This window comes from Nicotiana tabacum, chromosome 20, assembly GCF_000715075.1.
Source record: "Nicotiana tabacum cultivar K326 chromosome 20, ASM71507v2, whole genome shotgun sequence".
Lineage (NCBI taxonomy): Eukaryota > Viridiplantae > Streptophyta > Magnoliopsida > Solanales > Solanaceae > Nicotiana > Nicotiana tabacum.
This window is the reverse complement of record NC_134099.1, coordinates 166,369,026-166,387,606: the sequence shown is the minus strand read 5'-3', so window position 1 is coordinate 166,387,606 and position 18,581 is coordinate 166,369,026. Positions and strand designations below refer to the sequence as shown.

The 18,581-nt window shown below is 38.8% G+C and overlaps 1 protein-coding gene across 2 annotated transcripts; it reads right to left on the bottom strand.

Moving 5' to 3' along the window:
• Positions 1–292: 292 nt before the first annotated feature.
• Positions 293–5,545, bottom strand: LOC107803874 (putative anion transporter 5). Of its 2 annotated transcripts, none has more exons than XM_075241164.1 (2): positions 5,424–5,545; positions 293–2,038 (listed from the first exon to the last, which is right to left on the bottom strand). In XM_075241164.1, the coding sequence occupies exon 2, from the start codon at positions 1,950–1,952 to the stop codon at positions 624–626; it is 1,329 nt and encodes a 442-aa protein (XP_075097265.1). In that variant the 5' UTR covers positions 1,953–2,038; positions 5,424–5,545; the 3' UTR covers positions 293–623. The 2 variants fall into 2 exon arrangements, with proteins under 2 accessions (XP_075097265.1, XP_075097264.1); XM_075241163.1 differs by having other exon boundaries at positions 5,397–5,523.
• Between the last annotated feature and the right edge of the window lie 13,036 nt (positions 5,546–18,581).

Here is an 18,581-nt window from a genome sequence, read left to right as displayed (position 1 = left end):
TTACACTTGTGCAAAGTACAGAACCAAAGTTTTGTGTCAAATCTAATATTACAGTTCACAGAATCAAAATGAAAGTACATGACCTGCTGACCATTTTACTCTGGGGAGAGTAGTGTGTACACAGACCTTACCCATACCTTGGGAGGTAGAGAGTTTGTTTCCAAAAGACCCTCGACTCGAGAGGATGAATAGAAACAATCAAATATCAACAACAGTAGCCAGAAAAATGATAACAACAAAGTAAGAACTAGGAGAAGAGCAATAGCAACAAGCATTATTTTGGCAACTATGATACATCAAATACTTTCTGATATTCTCATTGCCTGACAAAAAATAGGATGAGCATTACATTTATCAAGATGCTACCACAAATAATCAATATATGTAGTAACAGCTCAGCAAAGAACTACAGCTCGAAAATATTGAAGAATGAGTCGATTAAGCTGCAAATGTATGCAGATAGTACCTCAGGTTAAAATGTAAGAATAACCTCAATAGAGCTACTTACTATTTCCGACAGCCTTCGAGTTTGAACTGCAAATCCTAGACTATGTATACTTCCTCCTTGAACTGCTTCTTCCAAGAATAAGACAAGATAAACCATGATATACATGCACAAACCTTCAGTCGAAAATTCTCTCCCCTGTTGACAGTGCTAGAAAAACAAAAGAACTAAAAATGCAGAGCAACCCAGGAATGGAAAACACTGCTGTCCAGCTTTCTGGACTTGTAAGATCCAACTGGGCGTCTTTAGCAGCTTCGAGTAGTCGACCAGTGAGATCAACTCCAACGATACCAGCTAATGTACCAGCTGTATTTGAAACTCCCATAATAATTCCAGCATACCTTGGAGCTATATCCATGTGATTAACTGCAAAACCGGCTCTTCCTAATGCCAAGAAACCAAGAGCCACGGAGGAACAAAACAGAGCGCCGCCAGATGTTCTAAAATAAGGAAGAGCCATTAACGCAAGAGAAGCTACAATGAAACCCACTGTGTTTAAAAGTTTTCTGGTTTTAGTTATAGACAAGATTCTCCTCGTGACTAAGTGATCTGCAAGCACTCCACCAATATTTGAGAATATAAACATGTTAAGGTAGGGCATCATCTTGGAAGAACCCATTTCTTGAAGGCTGATCTCGAGACCCAATTCAAAGTACGTAGGAAGCCAGTTCATGAGCACATAAAGAGCATAATGAAAAGTGAAGTTATTCACGACAATTGCCCAAACTGGTAAGCTCATGACGATTCGTTTCCATGGGATAGTTGGATTTTTGGCAGAATGTACTCCATTCTCTACTTTCATCTTTGAACTCCCTTTCATGGGCAGTAGGGATTCCCCGAAGCCCGACGCAGTTGCTTTTGGATGCTCAGAACGAGGTGGATCAACTGCATAACTGAACCAGAGTAGAGACCACATTGCACCTAAAGCCGCTTCAGCAAGAAACACAGATTGAGGACCCTTATACTTCACCAGACTAGGAAGCATAAGCATTCCTGTAGCTGCACCTAAGTACATTCCAGAAGTCGTAAAGGAAACAGATCTTGATCTTTCATGTGGTGGTACCCACTGTGCAAGGACAGTGTGGATGGATGGAAAAATGAAACCTTGAGCCACACCGACAAGCAAGCGGGCTATTACCAGGACCATCGTTCGGTTTGGGTCAAGTGGTACAAAAGCACATGTCAAAGACCATAAAAGAAAAGAAAGGAGGAGGACACGCCGTCCACCGATTTTTTGAGCTGCCCAACCACCAGGTACTTGTGAACATGCGTATCCATAGTAAAAGGTTGACAGAATTACACCTTTGCTAGTCTGATTTACTCCTGCAGCATCAGCAGCAGCAGTATACGCAATAGAGAAGCCCACCCGCTCTATGTAGCAGACAGAAGTGCAGATGAAGGTTAAAAATACTATTAAATAGCGCTTTGGAAATCGACTGCTGCCCATTCTTTGCTAGTTTGTAAATGCAATCCATACACTAGACGGCTTGAATTTCTGTTGAGGTGATCCACTAAACCACGATATGCAGCAGGCTTGAAAACAACAGACAGAAAGAAAGAATCAGATCCAAAGAGTTAGCTGATTTAGTAAATTTAACGATATAGAAATCAAACATTAATGGCCAATCACACAAAGTCAACTCAAAGAGATTCCTAAAAGGGGAATACTGGAAACAAAGGGAGAAAGAGCACAGACGGCAGGGAAAACGCAACTGAAACAAATGGTACAACCCATATTTTGCATTTCAACTCAACAATATCACTTCAAGGAAATAACTTCTAATTTCTCGATTGGTGCATGTCATCCTTGCGCCATGCTAATTCTAAGAAGACATCGTTCAGATATTACTAACAGTTAAGAGGGTTCTGAATGATGCTAATTATACAAGAAGTAGCCTTTCTCTTGAAGCTTTAGAGATTTAAAAAAGTTTCCCCAGATAGCTAATGGACAGAAGCATATTTGATCACTATATAGTAGCACATCACAGAGAATTGGCCGTCACAAGAAATTAATTACCAGAAGAAGTCACACCTGATAATCTAAAGTTCGTTTAACCATATGTTTAGCAATGTCAGAGAACACTTCGATATTCACCAAATTAGTCCCCTAAATTTCTCCAAATTTGAATTTTCCTACTCAAAACTTCAAACCATTCTAATTCCATTCCCAACTAAACACATAATCACGTACAACAACAACGACAACAACATCCCAGTATAATCCTACAAGTGGGGTCTGGGGAGGGTAGTATGTACGCAGACCTTACCCCTACCCCGAGGGGCAGAGAGGCCGTTTCCAGGAGACCCTCAGCTCAAGAAAGCACCAAGTGACGATATATTAGTACCATCGATAGACTCATAATAAAATAACATAAAATACATAACATAACATAAAGGAGCCTAAAATAGCAAAATAACAGCAATATAAGAGAATATAGTAAATACGAGCGAGATGGAAGGTAAACTAATACCCAGCGCATAAAGCCCTGCATCAGTAGCTGACCAGTAGCATCCTAAGCCTAACTCCTAACTGGCTAGGCTCACTCTAGTACGCTGTAGAAATATTCACAACTTCCCCCTAACCTTCAACCTTAATGTTCGACCTCCACAATTCCCTGTCTAGGGCCATGTCCTCAGTAATCCTAAGTCGCACCATGTCCCGCTTGATCACCTCTCCCCAATACTTCTTAGGTCTCCCTCTACCTCTTATCGTACCCACCACCGCCAATCGCTCACACCTCCTCACAGGGTGCATCAGTGCTCCTCCTCTGAATGTGCCCGAACCATCTAAGTCGTGCTTCCCGCATCTTGTCCTCTATGGGGGCCACGCCCACCCTCTCTCGAATATTCATTCCTAATCTTATCCATCCTTGTATGCCCGCACATCCACCTCAACATCCTCATCTCTGCTACTTGCATCTTCTGTATGTGTAAGTTCTTAACCGGCCAACACTCGGTACCGTACAACATGGCAGGTCTAACTACTGCTCTATAAAACTCACCTTTTAGTAACGGTGGCACTTTCTTGTCACACAGAACTCCCGTTGCTAACTTCCACTTCATCCACCCCACCCCTATACGGTGTGTGACATCCTCGTCGATCTCCCCGATCCCCTGAATAACTGACCCAAGGTACTTGAAACTACCCCTCTTAGGTATGACTTGAGAGTCAAGCCTCACTTCTACTCCCGCGTCCGTCGGCTCGTCCCCAAATTTGCACTCGAGGTACTCCGTCTTCGTCCTGCTCAACCTGAAACCTTTAGACTCAAGGGCCTGTCTCCAAACCTCTAGCCTCTCATTGACGCCGCGTCGTGTCCCGTCAATTAGGACTATGTCATCAGCAAATAGCATGCACCATGGCACCTCCCCTTGAATATTATGCGTTATGGAATCCATCACCAGGGCAAATAGGAAAGGGCTGAACGCCGACCCTTGGTGCAACCCCACCCCTATACGGTGTGTGACATCCTCGTCGATCTCCCCGATCCCCTGAATAACTGACCCAAGGTACTTGAAACTACCCCTCTTAGGTATGACTTGAGAGTCAAGCCTCACTTCTACTCCCGCGTCCGTCGGCTCGTCCCCAAATTTGCACTCGAGGTACTCCGTCTTCGTCCTGCTCAACCTGAAACCTTTAGACTCAAGGGCCTGTCTCCAAACCTCTAGCCTCTCATTGACGCCGCGTCGTGTCCCGTCAATTAGGACTATGTCATCAGCAAATAGCATGCACCATGGCACCTCCCCTTGAATATTATGCGTTATGGAATCCATCACCAGGGCAAATAGGAAAGGGCTGAACGCCGACCCTTGGTGCAACCCCGTAACAACTGGAAAATGATCGGAGTCGCCTTCTATTGTCCTAACCCGAGTCTTAGCTCCATCATACATGTCTTTAATCACCCTAATGTATGCAACCGGGACCCCTTTAGCCTCTAAGCAGCTCCATAAGACCTTCCTAGGTACCCTGTCGTACGCTTTCTCTAGTTTTTAAACCCAACCTGCGAAAAATTGTTAAGAACAATGGACCTTGGCCTAAATCAGTCCCCGGTGCTAGCTTATGAGGTAAAGATTGTCTATGACCATATAATGATATAACATCTCATTCCTTCAACTAATGTGAGACATTCTAACATCCCTCGCATGCCCAAAACTGGATATAGGGGCCCAAGAATGTGAAACACAAAAACAAGGATGGGCCTAGTTCCGGACCCTTTTGACACCCCACTGTCCCGACCAACAGCGGAATGCTACTTACGAGCTGGTCAGAGAAATGTTTCGGTCAATGCCATGCCATTGTGGTGGCACATGAACCATGAAATGCAGGCAGTTCTCATCTCATCACTGGCGTGTGGAAGGATCAACTCCAAAATTTAGCTGATGAAGCGAGAATTGTCTAAGACCATATAAGGAGACAACAACCTATTCCTTCAACTAATGTGGAAGCCTAACAAGAACCAAACCCACATTCCCATTTCCAGCATAAAAAAAGAAACAATTTCTATGAATTCTCTGAACCAAACAACTAATGTCTACATTTTTTGTTCCCAAGTCTTATCAATATCAGTCAGTTCTGCTATATGAATCCTCTGAGCTATTTCACTTCTATACTACACAACTTATCTTTTAAACTAATAAAAATGTAGTAATAAACAAGAAAAAGAAGATATTATTAAGGAAAAAAGGTGAAGCAATGAGAAAGATCTAATCTTTGGCACCAACTTTTCAACAGGTCAACCACAGTCCACAACCCCATCTTACCCGACAACCTTAAAAAATCAAAGGAAAAAAAAAACCCATTTATCAAATTAACAGAATTCACAATACCCACAAGCTTTAAAATACAGAAAAATTACTTCAAAATATACAGAACAGTGATCATTAAGTAAATTACCACAAATAAGAAAAACTTGATACTGACACTTCACTGGAGATCAACAAAAAGCTGTTGCTTCAATCGGCAAGATCTTTAATTGATCAATTAAAGCAGCATTCTGAGGAGGGCTTTTTTTTTTTTTTTTGGGGGGGGGGGGGGGGGGGTGGTGAAATACCTGTAGAGGTCGTAGCAGGGGGAGATGGTGCTAAGTCGTAGGTTGTAGCGTTGACAAAATTAGTATAATTAATACTCTGTCCGTTTCATATTAGATGAATTTGTTTGACTCGGCACAAAGTTTAAGAAAAAAAAAATATTTTTGATATTTGTGGTCTTAAAAGTTTATGGGGTAAAAGGTTTGTGGGTCATGACATTTGTGTGGCTATAAAAACTTATCATTAAGGGTAAATGAGTAAAATGAAGAATTTAAAGTTGAATTATTTCCAAATTTAGAAATGTGTCATTTGTTTTGGAACAGACTAAAAAGGAAAGTAACTCATCTAATATGAAACGGAGTGAGTAATAGACTGAAAATTAAAAAAAAAAAGATATTGTCTTGTGAGAGTGTGAGACTCATATGCAAAGTGCTTTTAAAATTAATTAGTCAAGCATAAATTGTTTTACATCCAAAATACAAAAAAAAAAAAAAAACTTTACTAAACTGATTTTTGGAGTTTGGCCAAATAGATTATAATTGACTTTACTTCAACACTTAGGGCTCGTTTGGTATGAGGGACAAAGATTAATTAATCCTGGGGCTAAATTTAAAAGGAATTTTTTCCATGGTTGGGAGAAAATTGCATCTGAGATTAATTATCCTGGAATTGTAGTGTTTTTTTTTATCCCTATGAAAAGGTGGAATAACTAATCCTGGAATACCATCTTTCCAACCAAATGACAGCTTAATGACTACTTGCTAAGTTAAATCAGTTCTACAAATATCAGTTTTATAAGAAACATTTTTCAAAATTTTTTCTCCAAAACTTTATTGAAAATTGTAATACACCATATGTCAAATGTTACTTTTTAGGGAGTACAATATAGTAATTTTTGCATTCCTATGCCACATAGGAAACCTTTTTACCCTCAATGTTTAAGGTTTGACTTAATTACACTTAATGTACCAAATTACCATTTCTATACCATAATTAATTAAGGGTATAATTAATGAGATATTTTTTACTCCTTAATTAAAGGATTTCCGTTTAATTCCAGTATCGCCACCCATCCCTTACTTTCTCTCTCCTAACCCCCAGCCCGTACCCACGTTCTTTTTACCCATACCCACGTTCTTTTTACCATTTTTCATCTTCTGAAACCACCCAATCTCCCTCCAAAATCACAAAAAATTGAAGAAACCCTTCAAACAAATTGGTTCCCCATTTTGCTCCAGTTAAAGTTCATCAATGAAGAACAACAAAGCTTCGAAAAAGAGTCCTAAAAAATCAGCAGTAGCTGATATACCCTCCTTTGATGTAGATATTTTATCCTCAAAATCATCCAAAAAATAAGGCAAGTCTCCACATGCAATTGCAGAGACTACTCATAGTTCCTCTCCCCGACAAATCAGAGCCGAGATGAGAACCAAACAAAAACACGATGTAGATGTTGGAGAAACTTCTACACCAGTCAAACAAGTCAAACGAAAAGGAAAAGAGATTTCTGTAGACGACAACTTTGTAGAAGAGGTCCCTAATCTTCGAACATGAAAGAAAGCAAAGGTGTCTCCTGGTTCGAAAAATCTAAAAATGAAGAAACATTCAAAAAAACACCCTAAAATTGTTCGGAACCAATCATTGGCGAAGGTAAACATTTATTAGTTTCGTTTCTAATTTTGTTTTTGTTTGGTTTGGGATGGTAAAATCTGTGTTCTACGTGTTTTAGACAATTGTAGATTAATTGTCTTAATTTTGAAGATTATTTGTAGTTGTGATGTTCTGCTTTTATAGTTTTAGATATTTTGTAGTTTTTTTTGTAGTTATACTGTTGGGTAACTTGTTCTATTTGAAGCAGAATTGTAGTTATCTTTCGTCGCTGCCGTTTTGTAGAAAATGCTTTAAATTGTATATATTGTGTAATCATTTGTAGGTATGTTGTTAAATCTGTGTTCTACGTGTTTTAGACAAGTGTAGATTAATTGTCTTAATTTTGAAGATTATTTGTAGTTGTGATGTTCTACTTTTATAGTTTTAGATATTTTGTAATTTTTTTTTGTAGTTATACTGTTAGGTAACTTGTAATATTTGAAGCAGAATTGTAGTTATCTTTTGTTGTTGCCTTTTTGTAGAAAATACTTTAAATTTTAGATATTATGTAATCATTTGTAGTTATGTTGTAGATAAAATATAGATGAATTTATCCTTGTTATGCATTTTATTAATGTGAATTAATTTATTATTTGTGCAGAATGGACAGTTTTTTGCCCCACATAATGTTGGTTATGGGGTGCTTAGATTCCACACTTTGTGTGATCCTAGCATTCCTAGCCAGATTAAAGAGCTTCTATCCTCAAATGGTTTAAATCTTTTCAAAAAGACGTGTTTTGGATACTTATTGTCTCTTCCCACCATATGCATGCAAAACCAAACCATTCATCTTCTGATGAAGTATGAATTGACCAAATCCAATGAATCATATTTTTCTATACAGTTAAAGGGTGAAACGTTAAATTTTGGATTGCGTGAGTTTGCATTAATTACTGGTCTAAGATGTGTTACCCAGGTTACTGATTTTGGTTATACTCCCACTTATGTTAGCAAAATAATGCAGTTATTTTCCTAACAAATTAAGAGTGGAGAAGTCTTATTTGAAACAGATAGTAACCACTAGATCTTGGGTAAACGATGAGGATGCGGTGAAGTTGTGCATCCTTTATCTTTTAGAATTTTTTATTTGTCCTTTAGACAAAGATCATGTTTCTTTTGTAGATCACTTTAGGTTCTATTTGGTAGAATCTGGGCAGTATGAGTCATACCCATGGGGTATTAAATCTTTCACCCAGATGATGGAATCTGTTAGGCACAGACTAAATCCGTATGTACATTCTTATCTCATACGGGGATGCTCACTAGCATTGCAAGCATGGCTTTATGAGTGTTGCTCTACTGTCAGCACTGATCTAGCTACAATGTGTTCTAACTCAACACCTCGCATACTAAGATGGTCAGCTACTAAGGGGCATATTTGGTTAGCTGCCTTTGAAGAGAAGATGATAAAGCCTGAGTGGATAAAGGTATAGTTTCTTTTATTACGATTATACATTTACCTTCAACATATCTACAAGTATTCTACATTTTCTTCCTTGACCAAACTAATTTATTTTTCCTCATTCAGTTTACCAACATAGTTAAATCTGGAGAAGAGATTGCAGTGCTGATTTTGCCCGACAAAATTGAGTACAAAGTTCAAGAAGGTGAACAAACATCTGAGGTTCCCAATACTGATCCTCCTACGTTGGAACCCAAACAAATAGATGGTGAAGAGGACAAAGAGTCTATTGCTGAGAAGATCAGTAAATTAGAAAAAGGAATTGAGCAGGTAATACATTTAAACTACAATATATCTACATTTTATCTACAATATATCTATATTTCATAAACTGTCTATCAAATATCTACAAATTTGTAAATTCTGATATATATCTTTATATAATTGAATATGTTTTTGCATTGTATGTTAGGACATATTATGAAGTTAACAACTTACTATATTGTAACTTGTAGGTTGATAGAAAGCTTGAAGATTTTAGGAAAGCTGTCTTTGTAGAACTCGATAGCCTTCGAGTGTTTATAAATGATTCTGTGCAGTCTATTTTGCAAATGATTAACATTAGAAATGTGCAAGATGATGCAACGGTAAGATCTGACTTTTATTTTTATAGCAAAACAATTTAGACAATGAAAAAATATATACAAACTAACATAAAACATTCAATTTGCTGGCAGTTCAACAAAAAATAATGACCAACAAAAAGACTTGAACAATAAGCATTTTCAGTTCAATATTGGGGAACAAGTGCAGGAAAGCACCAGCAAAACAGGTATCTACAAAATACCTACAAAATATCTACAATTTGTGTCACTATATAGTTAACATATCTACACTTATCCGCAAAATATCTACAATTTTGCTACACATATGCTACACCTTTCAAGCCACCATTATCCAGTATTATTTACCATTTTTAATTATAAAATAGAACATGTTGAAGGTGCAGTTGGTCAAGAAAATCTTCCAGCACATGGTGATTTATATACACATTTTCAAGTTGCAGCTGATGAAGACAAAGCAGGTATCATACTGTCACTCAGAGATATTTTCTTGTTATTTATAAATTTTAATATTCTTGTTAAAATTGATATGAATTGTGTTATAGTTACGGAAGATATCAATGCATAGTCCTCAATTCACGGAGTGACAGTAGCAGCTCGGTCAGAACATGTCATTGAGGAACATGACAATGAAGGTGCAGATGCACAATATGTGGATCTAGGTGATTCAGAAGGATCAGGAGTTGAGAAGAACGGGGTCACACTAGATAATTTTGAGTTGCCCGACAACTTATCCTAGTTGGTTATGTTTGGTGAGCCCATACAAGATGATGCAACACCTATGCATCCGGGGAGAGCAAGGCATCCGGGAAAGAATGCACGATTACCATTTATCCCTCTATATAGTTCTGGGGGCAGCAGCTCGGTTGGACCTAAAATTTTCTACCTCAAGCACCCTTTTTACTACTGTTATTGGTGAAAATGTAGATCCGGATGTTTTAGAAAACTTCAACAAGTGGTTATACCAGTCTAGCGACAAAGGTTCAAAGAGGTAAAAATGCATAACTTGACACTTTCATTTCAGCATTTATCTTTTACATATCTAATTCAATCTACAATTTTTTTTTTGTTATTTATTTGTTGTTACAGGAGGAAGGCTCCGTTTTCCATAAAGGATAACCAATTAAGCCTTGGTTAGACCTTGGAGTGGAAAAGGTTGATAAGAAGGAATGGTTCTTTTCGCTGGCTCACCCCGGACAAGTCCTCAATGACTCGGTAAGTATCAAGGAGTCTATTCCCAAGATATGATTTGTAGATATTTTGTCTTCTGTTTTGTAGATAATATATGAAGATGACTTGTAGTATAAAGTGTAGATATGATGTAGACATAATTGTAAATGTTGTATTTCTTGTATGTAGTGTAATTAATATTTAGGTTTCATGTTATGTATCATATTTGAAAATTATTTATAGTATAAATTCTATATGTATTTTGTGGACAGAATAGTTTTATTGATGTATTTACTGTTTGTAGTGTAATTGTAGTTATTTTGTAGTTTATGTAGAACATTACAAGATTAATTGTAATCTAAAATGTAGATATAATATAGACATGATTGTAGATGTTGTGTTACGTGTTTGCCCAATAACTGTAGGTAAATTGTAGTTATTTTTAGATTAGGTACTTAAACTGCAGGTACATTGTACATTTACTGTAGGTAAATTGTAGGTAAATTTGTTTAAATTGTAGAGCTGTTTTTAGACATCATTGTAGATATTTTTTATTTCTGTTTTTGTAGTTAATTGTAGTTATAATGTAGGTTTCATGTAGATTATTTGAAGTTGAGTTGCTGTTTATATCCCAACTATTTTTGGGTGCAGCACATTAATGTAATAATGTATTACTTGAGGAAAAAAGGCAAGTATGACTCCAATAACAAGACCAGGTTTACCACAACAGATTGTGTGTTCAAGACCAGAATAGAACAAATTTATGAAAAGTTCATAAATTTACCTCCACAAGAGAAGTGTTCGGTTGTTAAACCCAAGATGTTGTTGCAAAATATATTTTGGGGTATAGACTACTTGCCAATGTTGCATGGGATGAAGTTGACTATGTCATCATGCCCGTCAATATTAAAGAAAAATTCCATTGGGTGTTGGTTGTTTTCGACATTGCAGACAGACAACTTTATGCGTATGATTCCATGGTCTCTTCACACAACCATCATGTTGTTGAATCCTGTGTCGAAAAGTTTTCTGTTATTATCCCTTTGTATTTGTCATGCACTGGTTTCTATGGGAAGCGTAAGGACATTAACTTCATGAATACAAAGGCATACATCGAGAAACCTGTTACCGACCTTCTTAACATTCAGTGGATGGTTGTAGAGATTCCACAACAAAAAGAAGGGTCATTGTAAAAGATCTATTCTCTCTTTCTATGCATTTAATTCTTTTTTTATTTCTAATTATTTGGTAAATATTTAAAAAAAATTGTGTTTCTGCAGCGATTGTGGTGTAATTATTGTTGCATTTGCGGAGTATATTAGCCTTAGAGATTTGTCAATTCCCACAAAAGACCTTTCTGATATTGACCAACATTGTAGACGCTATGGAGCGCTCCTATGGGACTATGCTACAAAGAAGCAGAAAGATGGGTCGATCAGTGAAAGTGAGGTTACAGGCAGACTAGCAAGAAGGAAGGGTGCACCTGCATTGAATGAGAAAACAAGAGTCCAGAGAAAGAAGAAGTAGTGTCATGTCTATGTAATTTAGTTGATGCTAGTTTGTAGGAGAAGTATAGTACACAACTTTCTGATCATTTCTTTTGTGTTTTTATTGTAGCAGACCTTTTGTTTTGTTAATTTCTATCCAGTTTAGCAGTTCACTTGAAAATAACTTGGTGATTTTATCTCCAGTTGTTTAATATTTGTCACACCTCCTTTTTCCGTTCCCGTAAGGGGTGAAGAAGTTTTTTCAATTAAAGGACAATCGAAACGGGATTTATTTATTTATTCAGAGTCGCCACTTGGGAGATTTAAGGTGTCCCAAGTCACCAATTTAATCCCGTATCGAGGAAAAGAATGACTCTGTATTACAGTCCGCGAACCAGAAATCCGGATAAGGAATTCTGTTAACCCGGGAGAAGGTGTTAGGCATTCCCGAGTTCCGTGGTTCTAGCACGGTCGCTCAACTGTTATATTCGGCTTGATTATCTGATATAATACATATTATAAACTTATGTGCAAATTTTATCCTTTAGCCGCTTTTATTATTTTTATTTATTGTTATTATTTTACGAAAAATTGCAACATTGTGAAAACGTATTTCAAACCACGTCGCAATCAATGCACCCGTGGTTATCGAAACATTTCGACTCCGTTGAGATTTGGATTTGGGTTACATAAATGCACACCCATATTTAAGAAAATAATTTGTTAAAGACGCGCCTAGAGCGACTAGCGTATTGTTGTTTTGGGAAAGGTCGTAAAATTTCACTAGACGGCCAACTCCGATGTTCTAAATAATTAATGCATACATTTGTGAGGGCTCCGCAATCTATACATTTTACTAGGCGAGACTCATCTCATTTATTTTAAATGGACAAATCTTAAAACGACTACATTTTTCTATTAAAATTAGTCTCTAAAATAAAGAAAGAAATCCTAATTAATTACGAGTTTTTTTTTTTAAGAAAGTATGACATACTAATTGCTAGATTAATACAAATATTGATGAAAAGGAATTTCACTTAAAAATTTCGAAATTATAAATAAAATAAAAATTTGACAACTAATATTCAAAAGAATTAAATATAGTTAGATTAAAACTCGCATTGTTATAAAAAAAACTATTGAGATTAATTATTCACAACTATTTGAAACTAGATTTAACCATAATTACTAAAGCTTATTAGAAAGTTTATTAAACTTAAACGTTCTTCTAATCTTGTTTGAACTCAAATCATGCCTTAATGCCTAATTCACGAAATTTAATTTAAATTCATGTCTTAGCTAAATTTAGCTACTTGTTCACGATTAATGTTACAACCCATATCCACATGTGTTAGTTCATGCCATATATTAGTTAACATAAATCCAAGAAGGAATTATCTTTGAGATGATAAGAAGTCAATCCTATTGGTCTTAAGTGATACAAGAGTGTATAAGGGTGATTAACCAGTATTAGAAGTTAAACGAATCAAGGATGTTGTAACTCGTATTTTCAGGTAATCTAGTGGTGCTTAATACACTCAAGAGGGCATTTATTAAGGTATTTTAATCATATAATATCCGTATCATAAGTCATGAAGTCAAACGAGTTATGAAACAAAAGTCGACAAAAGTTGTCGCAACTTAGGTTCATAATTTTACTTAAACATTGGGTCAAATGTTTCTAATCTTTTCTCATAATTTACAAGGAATTACGAGGTGATCTACCAACAAAATTAAATATCTATGAGTCTAGTTTCCAACGCATTAAACCGTTCATCGATACGATCTCGGAGTAGAGAGATATTCGCGTTTTCGCGAGACTGCGCCAAGCACCTCTCTATGGGGCCCACTAAGTCGGTTTAAGATATTTGGACCTATATAGGATGCCTCCAACCCGTTTTAAGTCATTTCTTTTCACTATTTTCAGACCTTAGAACCCTAGTAACATCCTCTCAAGGTTCTCTCAAGATTCAAGACCCAAAAAAAGGGCAAACAACACAAATCAAGTGTCGGGAATTCCATGGCGCTAGTAAGTCTCTTGTTCTTCTTGTTGTTGCTCATTTTTGTGTCGTTTCAGCTCGTGTGGGAGGTTGTTATAAAGGTAAGGAACCTCTTACTCTATATGTATTTAAGATTATCCAAGTTGCGGCTAAGCCATTGAAGCTAGAACTTGTGAGATATATATCGAAAGGCTTGGTAGTAATGTTATTGTTTTGTGGACTGTTTTGCGTTGTTGTTGGGCTGCGTATTTTACTACTATCTTGTGGAGTTTTGGAGGAGGAAGGGTGTGGAGAAACACCATATATATGTAGGGTTATGGGCTGATAGTTATTCGTAACATTTCTAGGTTGTTTGACACGACTACGGTGGCCGTCGTATGTATGGAGTGATTAGGCTGTGTGTGGACTATTTTGGGATGCTCAATACATTTATTATTGATGTTGTTTGGGCTGTTTGGTGACTGTTTTGAATGGTGTGAGGTCATATATATAGGGGAGGTTCTGTCCGTTTCATCGTAAAATAGGTTGTGGTCGATACATAATAGTTATGACGCTTAAATGATAACGATAGTATCGTTTCTCTTATTGTAGACTAAGGAGTTTTGACAATTGCATAGCTTGAGATTGGGGCAGTATATACAAGGTATGTGAGACTATCCCTTTCCTTCTTTTGCACGACTCCGATTGTACATAATGTAATGAACGAGCTTCCAAAGATACTCTACTCTTAGAAGCTAGCAGTACTTACATTGTTTTTCCTCTTATGGAACGATTGATGTTAATGTTACTTCTCTTATTCTTATGTTATCAATGTTGTTCGTACTTCCTAAATCTTATAAGGTTCATAGTGAAGAGTTAGTCCTAATAACGTGTATAGAGGATACCGACCTTACGTCACTCCGAAAGGTTTATAATGTGATTCCATGAGTCGAGCATGCATTATATATATGTATCTATTTTACTCTACCGAGCCACGCTATAGTTGGCCGGGTACGGCACCTATTGTGCAACCACTGATCAGTTGGGTTTTACCGAGCTCCACGTGGCCGAGTACGATTCTACCGAGCCTATTATGGCCGGGTACGATATGATGATGATGATGCCCACAGAGGCGAATGCTTTAAAGGTTTATGTATTTATACATATGTATCATGCATTTCATGTAAGTAGCCCTCAGAGGTACTAAGATGTTACAGGTTGTATATTCTCTATCCTTGCTTACATTACTGATCGTATTTATGGTTCCTTGCCTTACATACTCAGTACTTTATTCGTACTGACGTTCTTTTATTTGTGGACGCTGCATGTCGTGCTGCAGGTCCTGATAGACAGGCAGGTGCAGCTCCCCCACCACAGTAGACTGTCCAGTTCAGCGGTGATTGGCGAGATCCCTTCTCCGGACTTGCCTTGGTCTTGGTATGCAATTTTTGTTATAGACATTATGGGTATGTCGGGCCCTGTTCCGGCTATGTTGCAACACTTATGTTCGTTTAGAGGCTCATAGACAGGTGTCGGCTCATGTATAGTTTGGTATGCCTTGTCGGCTAGTTTTTGTTGTATAGTCTTTCATAGTAGCGTGGTAGCTCATACCTTATATGTAGTTTCTTGATTGTCTGGTCATCCCCTGCTATGTATGTTCATGCCGTCATATTTTATTGCTGGTTGTCCATGATCTAGGTCTACCATTTATATTGATCTCGTCAGCCCTAAAAGATAATAATGAAGGTTAGATGAAATGTACGTTGGTGCTCGGCAAGTGTGGTCGGGTGCTAGTCATGGCCCTTCAGTTTGGGTCGTGACAAACTTGGTATCAGAGCAAGTCTGTCCTAGGGGTTGTCTATGAGCCGTGTCTAGTAGAGTCTTGATTATGGATGTGTAGCGCGCCACATTTATAATCAGGAGGCTACATGACATCTAGGGTTGTTACCTTCTTCCTGAATCTAGATCGTGCGTAGAGTTGAGTCGTAAATGTTCGTCTCTAATATTCACCTTGTTTTTTTCAGTGATGCCTTCGACTAGGAAGCAAACGATTAGTAGACGGCTTGATACAACAGCGGGAGAGGGTACCAGTCAGGTGCCCCAAGTCAGAGCAGGACAAAGTGAGGCTCAAAGTGAGATGCCCTCTCATACCTCATCTACTCCATCTCCTCCAGAGGATATTAGAAGACACCCAGCGCCTCCAGTTCCTCCGTCTGGCACTCCAGACCAGGATATGCGGAGTGCTTTGCAGTTATTGACTAGCTTGGTAGCTGCTCAGGCTCAGAGGCAGAATACAGGTGCTGCTGAGAAACCAGTTAGTACAAGAGTTCGTGATTTTATTAATTTAGACCCTCCAGTGTTTACCGGATCAGACCCCAAGGAGGACCCACAGACTTTTATTGACCAAGTTCATTGTACACTTCGGGTTATGCATGTTAGTGATACAGAGGCAGTAGAGTTGGCTTCTTATCGGTTACGGGATTTAGCGGTTCTCTGGTATGATAGTTGGGAGAGATCCAGGGGTCCGAACCCTCCTACAGCTGTGTGGAAGGAATTTTCTGAGGCCTTTCTTCGTCACTACTTGCCAGTTGAGATACGACTAGCTAGAGCTGATAAGTTCTTGAACCTTAGACAAGGTAATATGAGTGTGCGAGAGTACAGTATGCAGTTTGATTCTTTGGCAAGGTATGCTCCCCATATGGTGGCCGAGATGAGTAAGAGGGTGCATATGTTCGTGAATGGGTTGGGACCACATCTAATAAATGAGTGTACGACAGCCTCCTTGGTGGAGGGCATGGATATTTCCCGTATTCAAGCTTATGCCCAGACCCTAGAGGATCGTAAGCGCCAGCAGAGGGCAGTTAGGGAGCAGGATAGAGGCCAGCATAAGAGGGCGAGATTTGCAGGGTATTCTGATGACTTCAAAGGCCGCATCAGGCCACAGTTTTCGAGGAGTTCGGCGCCACCTGTAGCTAGTGCTCCTCCACAGTTTCAGAGGCCTCGATATGATCGATCCTATTCTGGTCCAGGTCAGAGTTCGCAGGCATCTGGCTCGCAACTTCACAGGGATACTAGTCAGATGAGACCCCCAACACCACATTGTGATAAGTGCGGCAAGGCCCACGTTGGACTGTGTCGTCGAGGTTCTGATGCATGCTATTCGTGCGGGCAGCCTGGCCATATGATGCGGGATTGTCCTAATAGAGGAGGTGATGGTATGGCTCAGCCGACTGGATCTGTGTCTGGTTCTTCCTCATCAGTTCGACCTCCAGCACGGGGTTTTCAGCAGTCGACAGGTCGTGGTAGGGGTAGAGGTGCAGTGCTGAGTTCGAGTGGTGCTCAAAATCGAACCTATGCTCTAGTAGGTCGACAGGATCTCGAGTCGTCTCCAGATGTTGTTACAGGTATTATATCTGTGTTTTCTTATGATGTATATGCGTTGATTGATCCGGGATCTACATTATCATATGTTACACCCTTTGTGGCTAATAAGTTTGGCATTGAACCTGAATTGATAAGTAAACCCCTCGTGGTATCTACTCCGATAGGAGATTCTGTGATTGCTAGAAGGGTATATAGAGGTTGCACTGTGATGATTTGTAGTCGTCAAACCTCGGAAAATTTATTTGAGTTAGAAATGGTTGATTTTGATGTGATAATGGGAATGGACTGGTTGGCCTCATGCTATGCAAATGTTGACTGTCGTACGAAGATGGTTAGGTTCCAATTTCCGGGTGAACCCGTCATTGAATGGAAAGGGAACATTGCTACACTGAAAGGTAGGTTTATTTCCTATCTTAAGGCAAGGAAAATGATCTCAAAAGGTTACATTTATCATCTCGTTCGCGTTAGGGATGCGGAGGCGAAACCGCCTACTTTACAATCAATCCCTGTGGTCAATGAATTCCCAGATGTTTTCCCAGATGAACTCCCAGGCCTTCCTCCTGAAAGGGAGATTGAGTTTAGCATTGATGTGTTGCCTGACACTCAACCGATCTCTATTCCTCCATATAGAATGGCCCCGACAGAGTTGCGAGAGTTGAAGGTGCAGTTGAAGGACTTGCTAGATAAGGGCTTTATTAGGCCTAGCACTTCACCTTGGGGTGCAACCGTCCTATTCGTGCGGAAGAAAGACGGGTCGTTACGGATGTGTATCGACTATCGACAGTTGAATAAGTCTACTATAAAGAACAAGTATCCACTTCCAAGAATTGATGACCTGTTTGACCAACTCCAGGGTGCCAAGTATTTCTCTAAGATTGATTTACGTTCAGGGTATCATCAGGTGAGGGTTAGGGAGAAGGATATTCCAAAGACGGCCTTCCAGACAAGATATGGGCACTTTGAGTTCTTGGTGATGTCGTTCGGGCTAACAAATGCCCCAGCAGCTTTTATGGATCTCATGAATACTATATTCAGGCCCTATCTTGATGTGTTCGTGATTGTATTCATTGATGACATTCTAGTGTATTCTCGTTCGGAGGCGGAACATGCGGGCCACTTGCGGATAGTATTACAGACGCTTCAGGATCGTAAGTTATATGCTAAGCTCTCCAAATGTGAATTCTGGCTGAACTCAGTAGCATTCCTTGGCCATGTGATATCTGATGAGGGTATTAGTGTCAACACTCAGAAGATCGATGCAGTAAAGAATTGGCCGAGACCTACAACACCATCAGAAGTCCGCAGCTTCCTAGGACTAGCAGGATATTATAGGCGGTTTGTAGAAGGATTTTCCTC

Coding starts and splice junctions, on each gene's coding strand:
- LOC107803874 (XM_075241164.1), bottom strand. CDS start 1,952: ATGGGCAGCAGTCGATTTCCAAAGCGCTATTTAATAGTATTTTTAACC.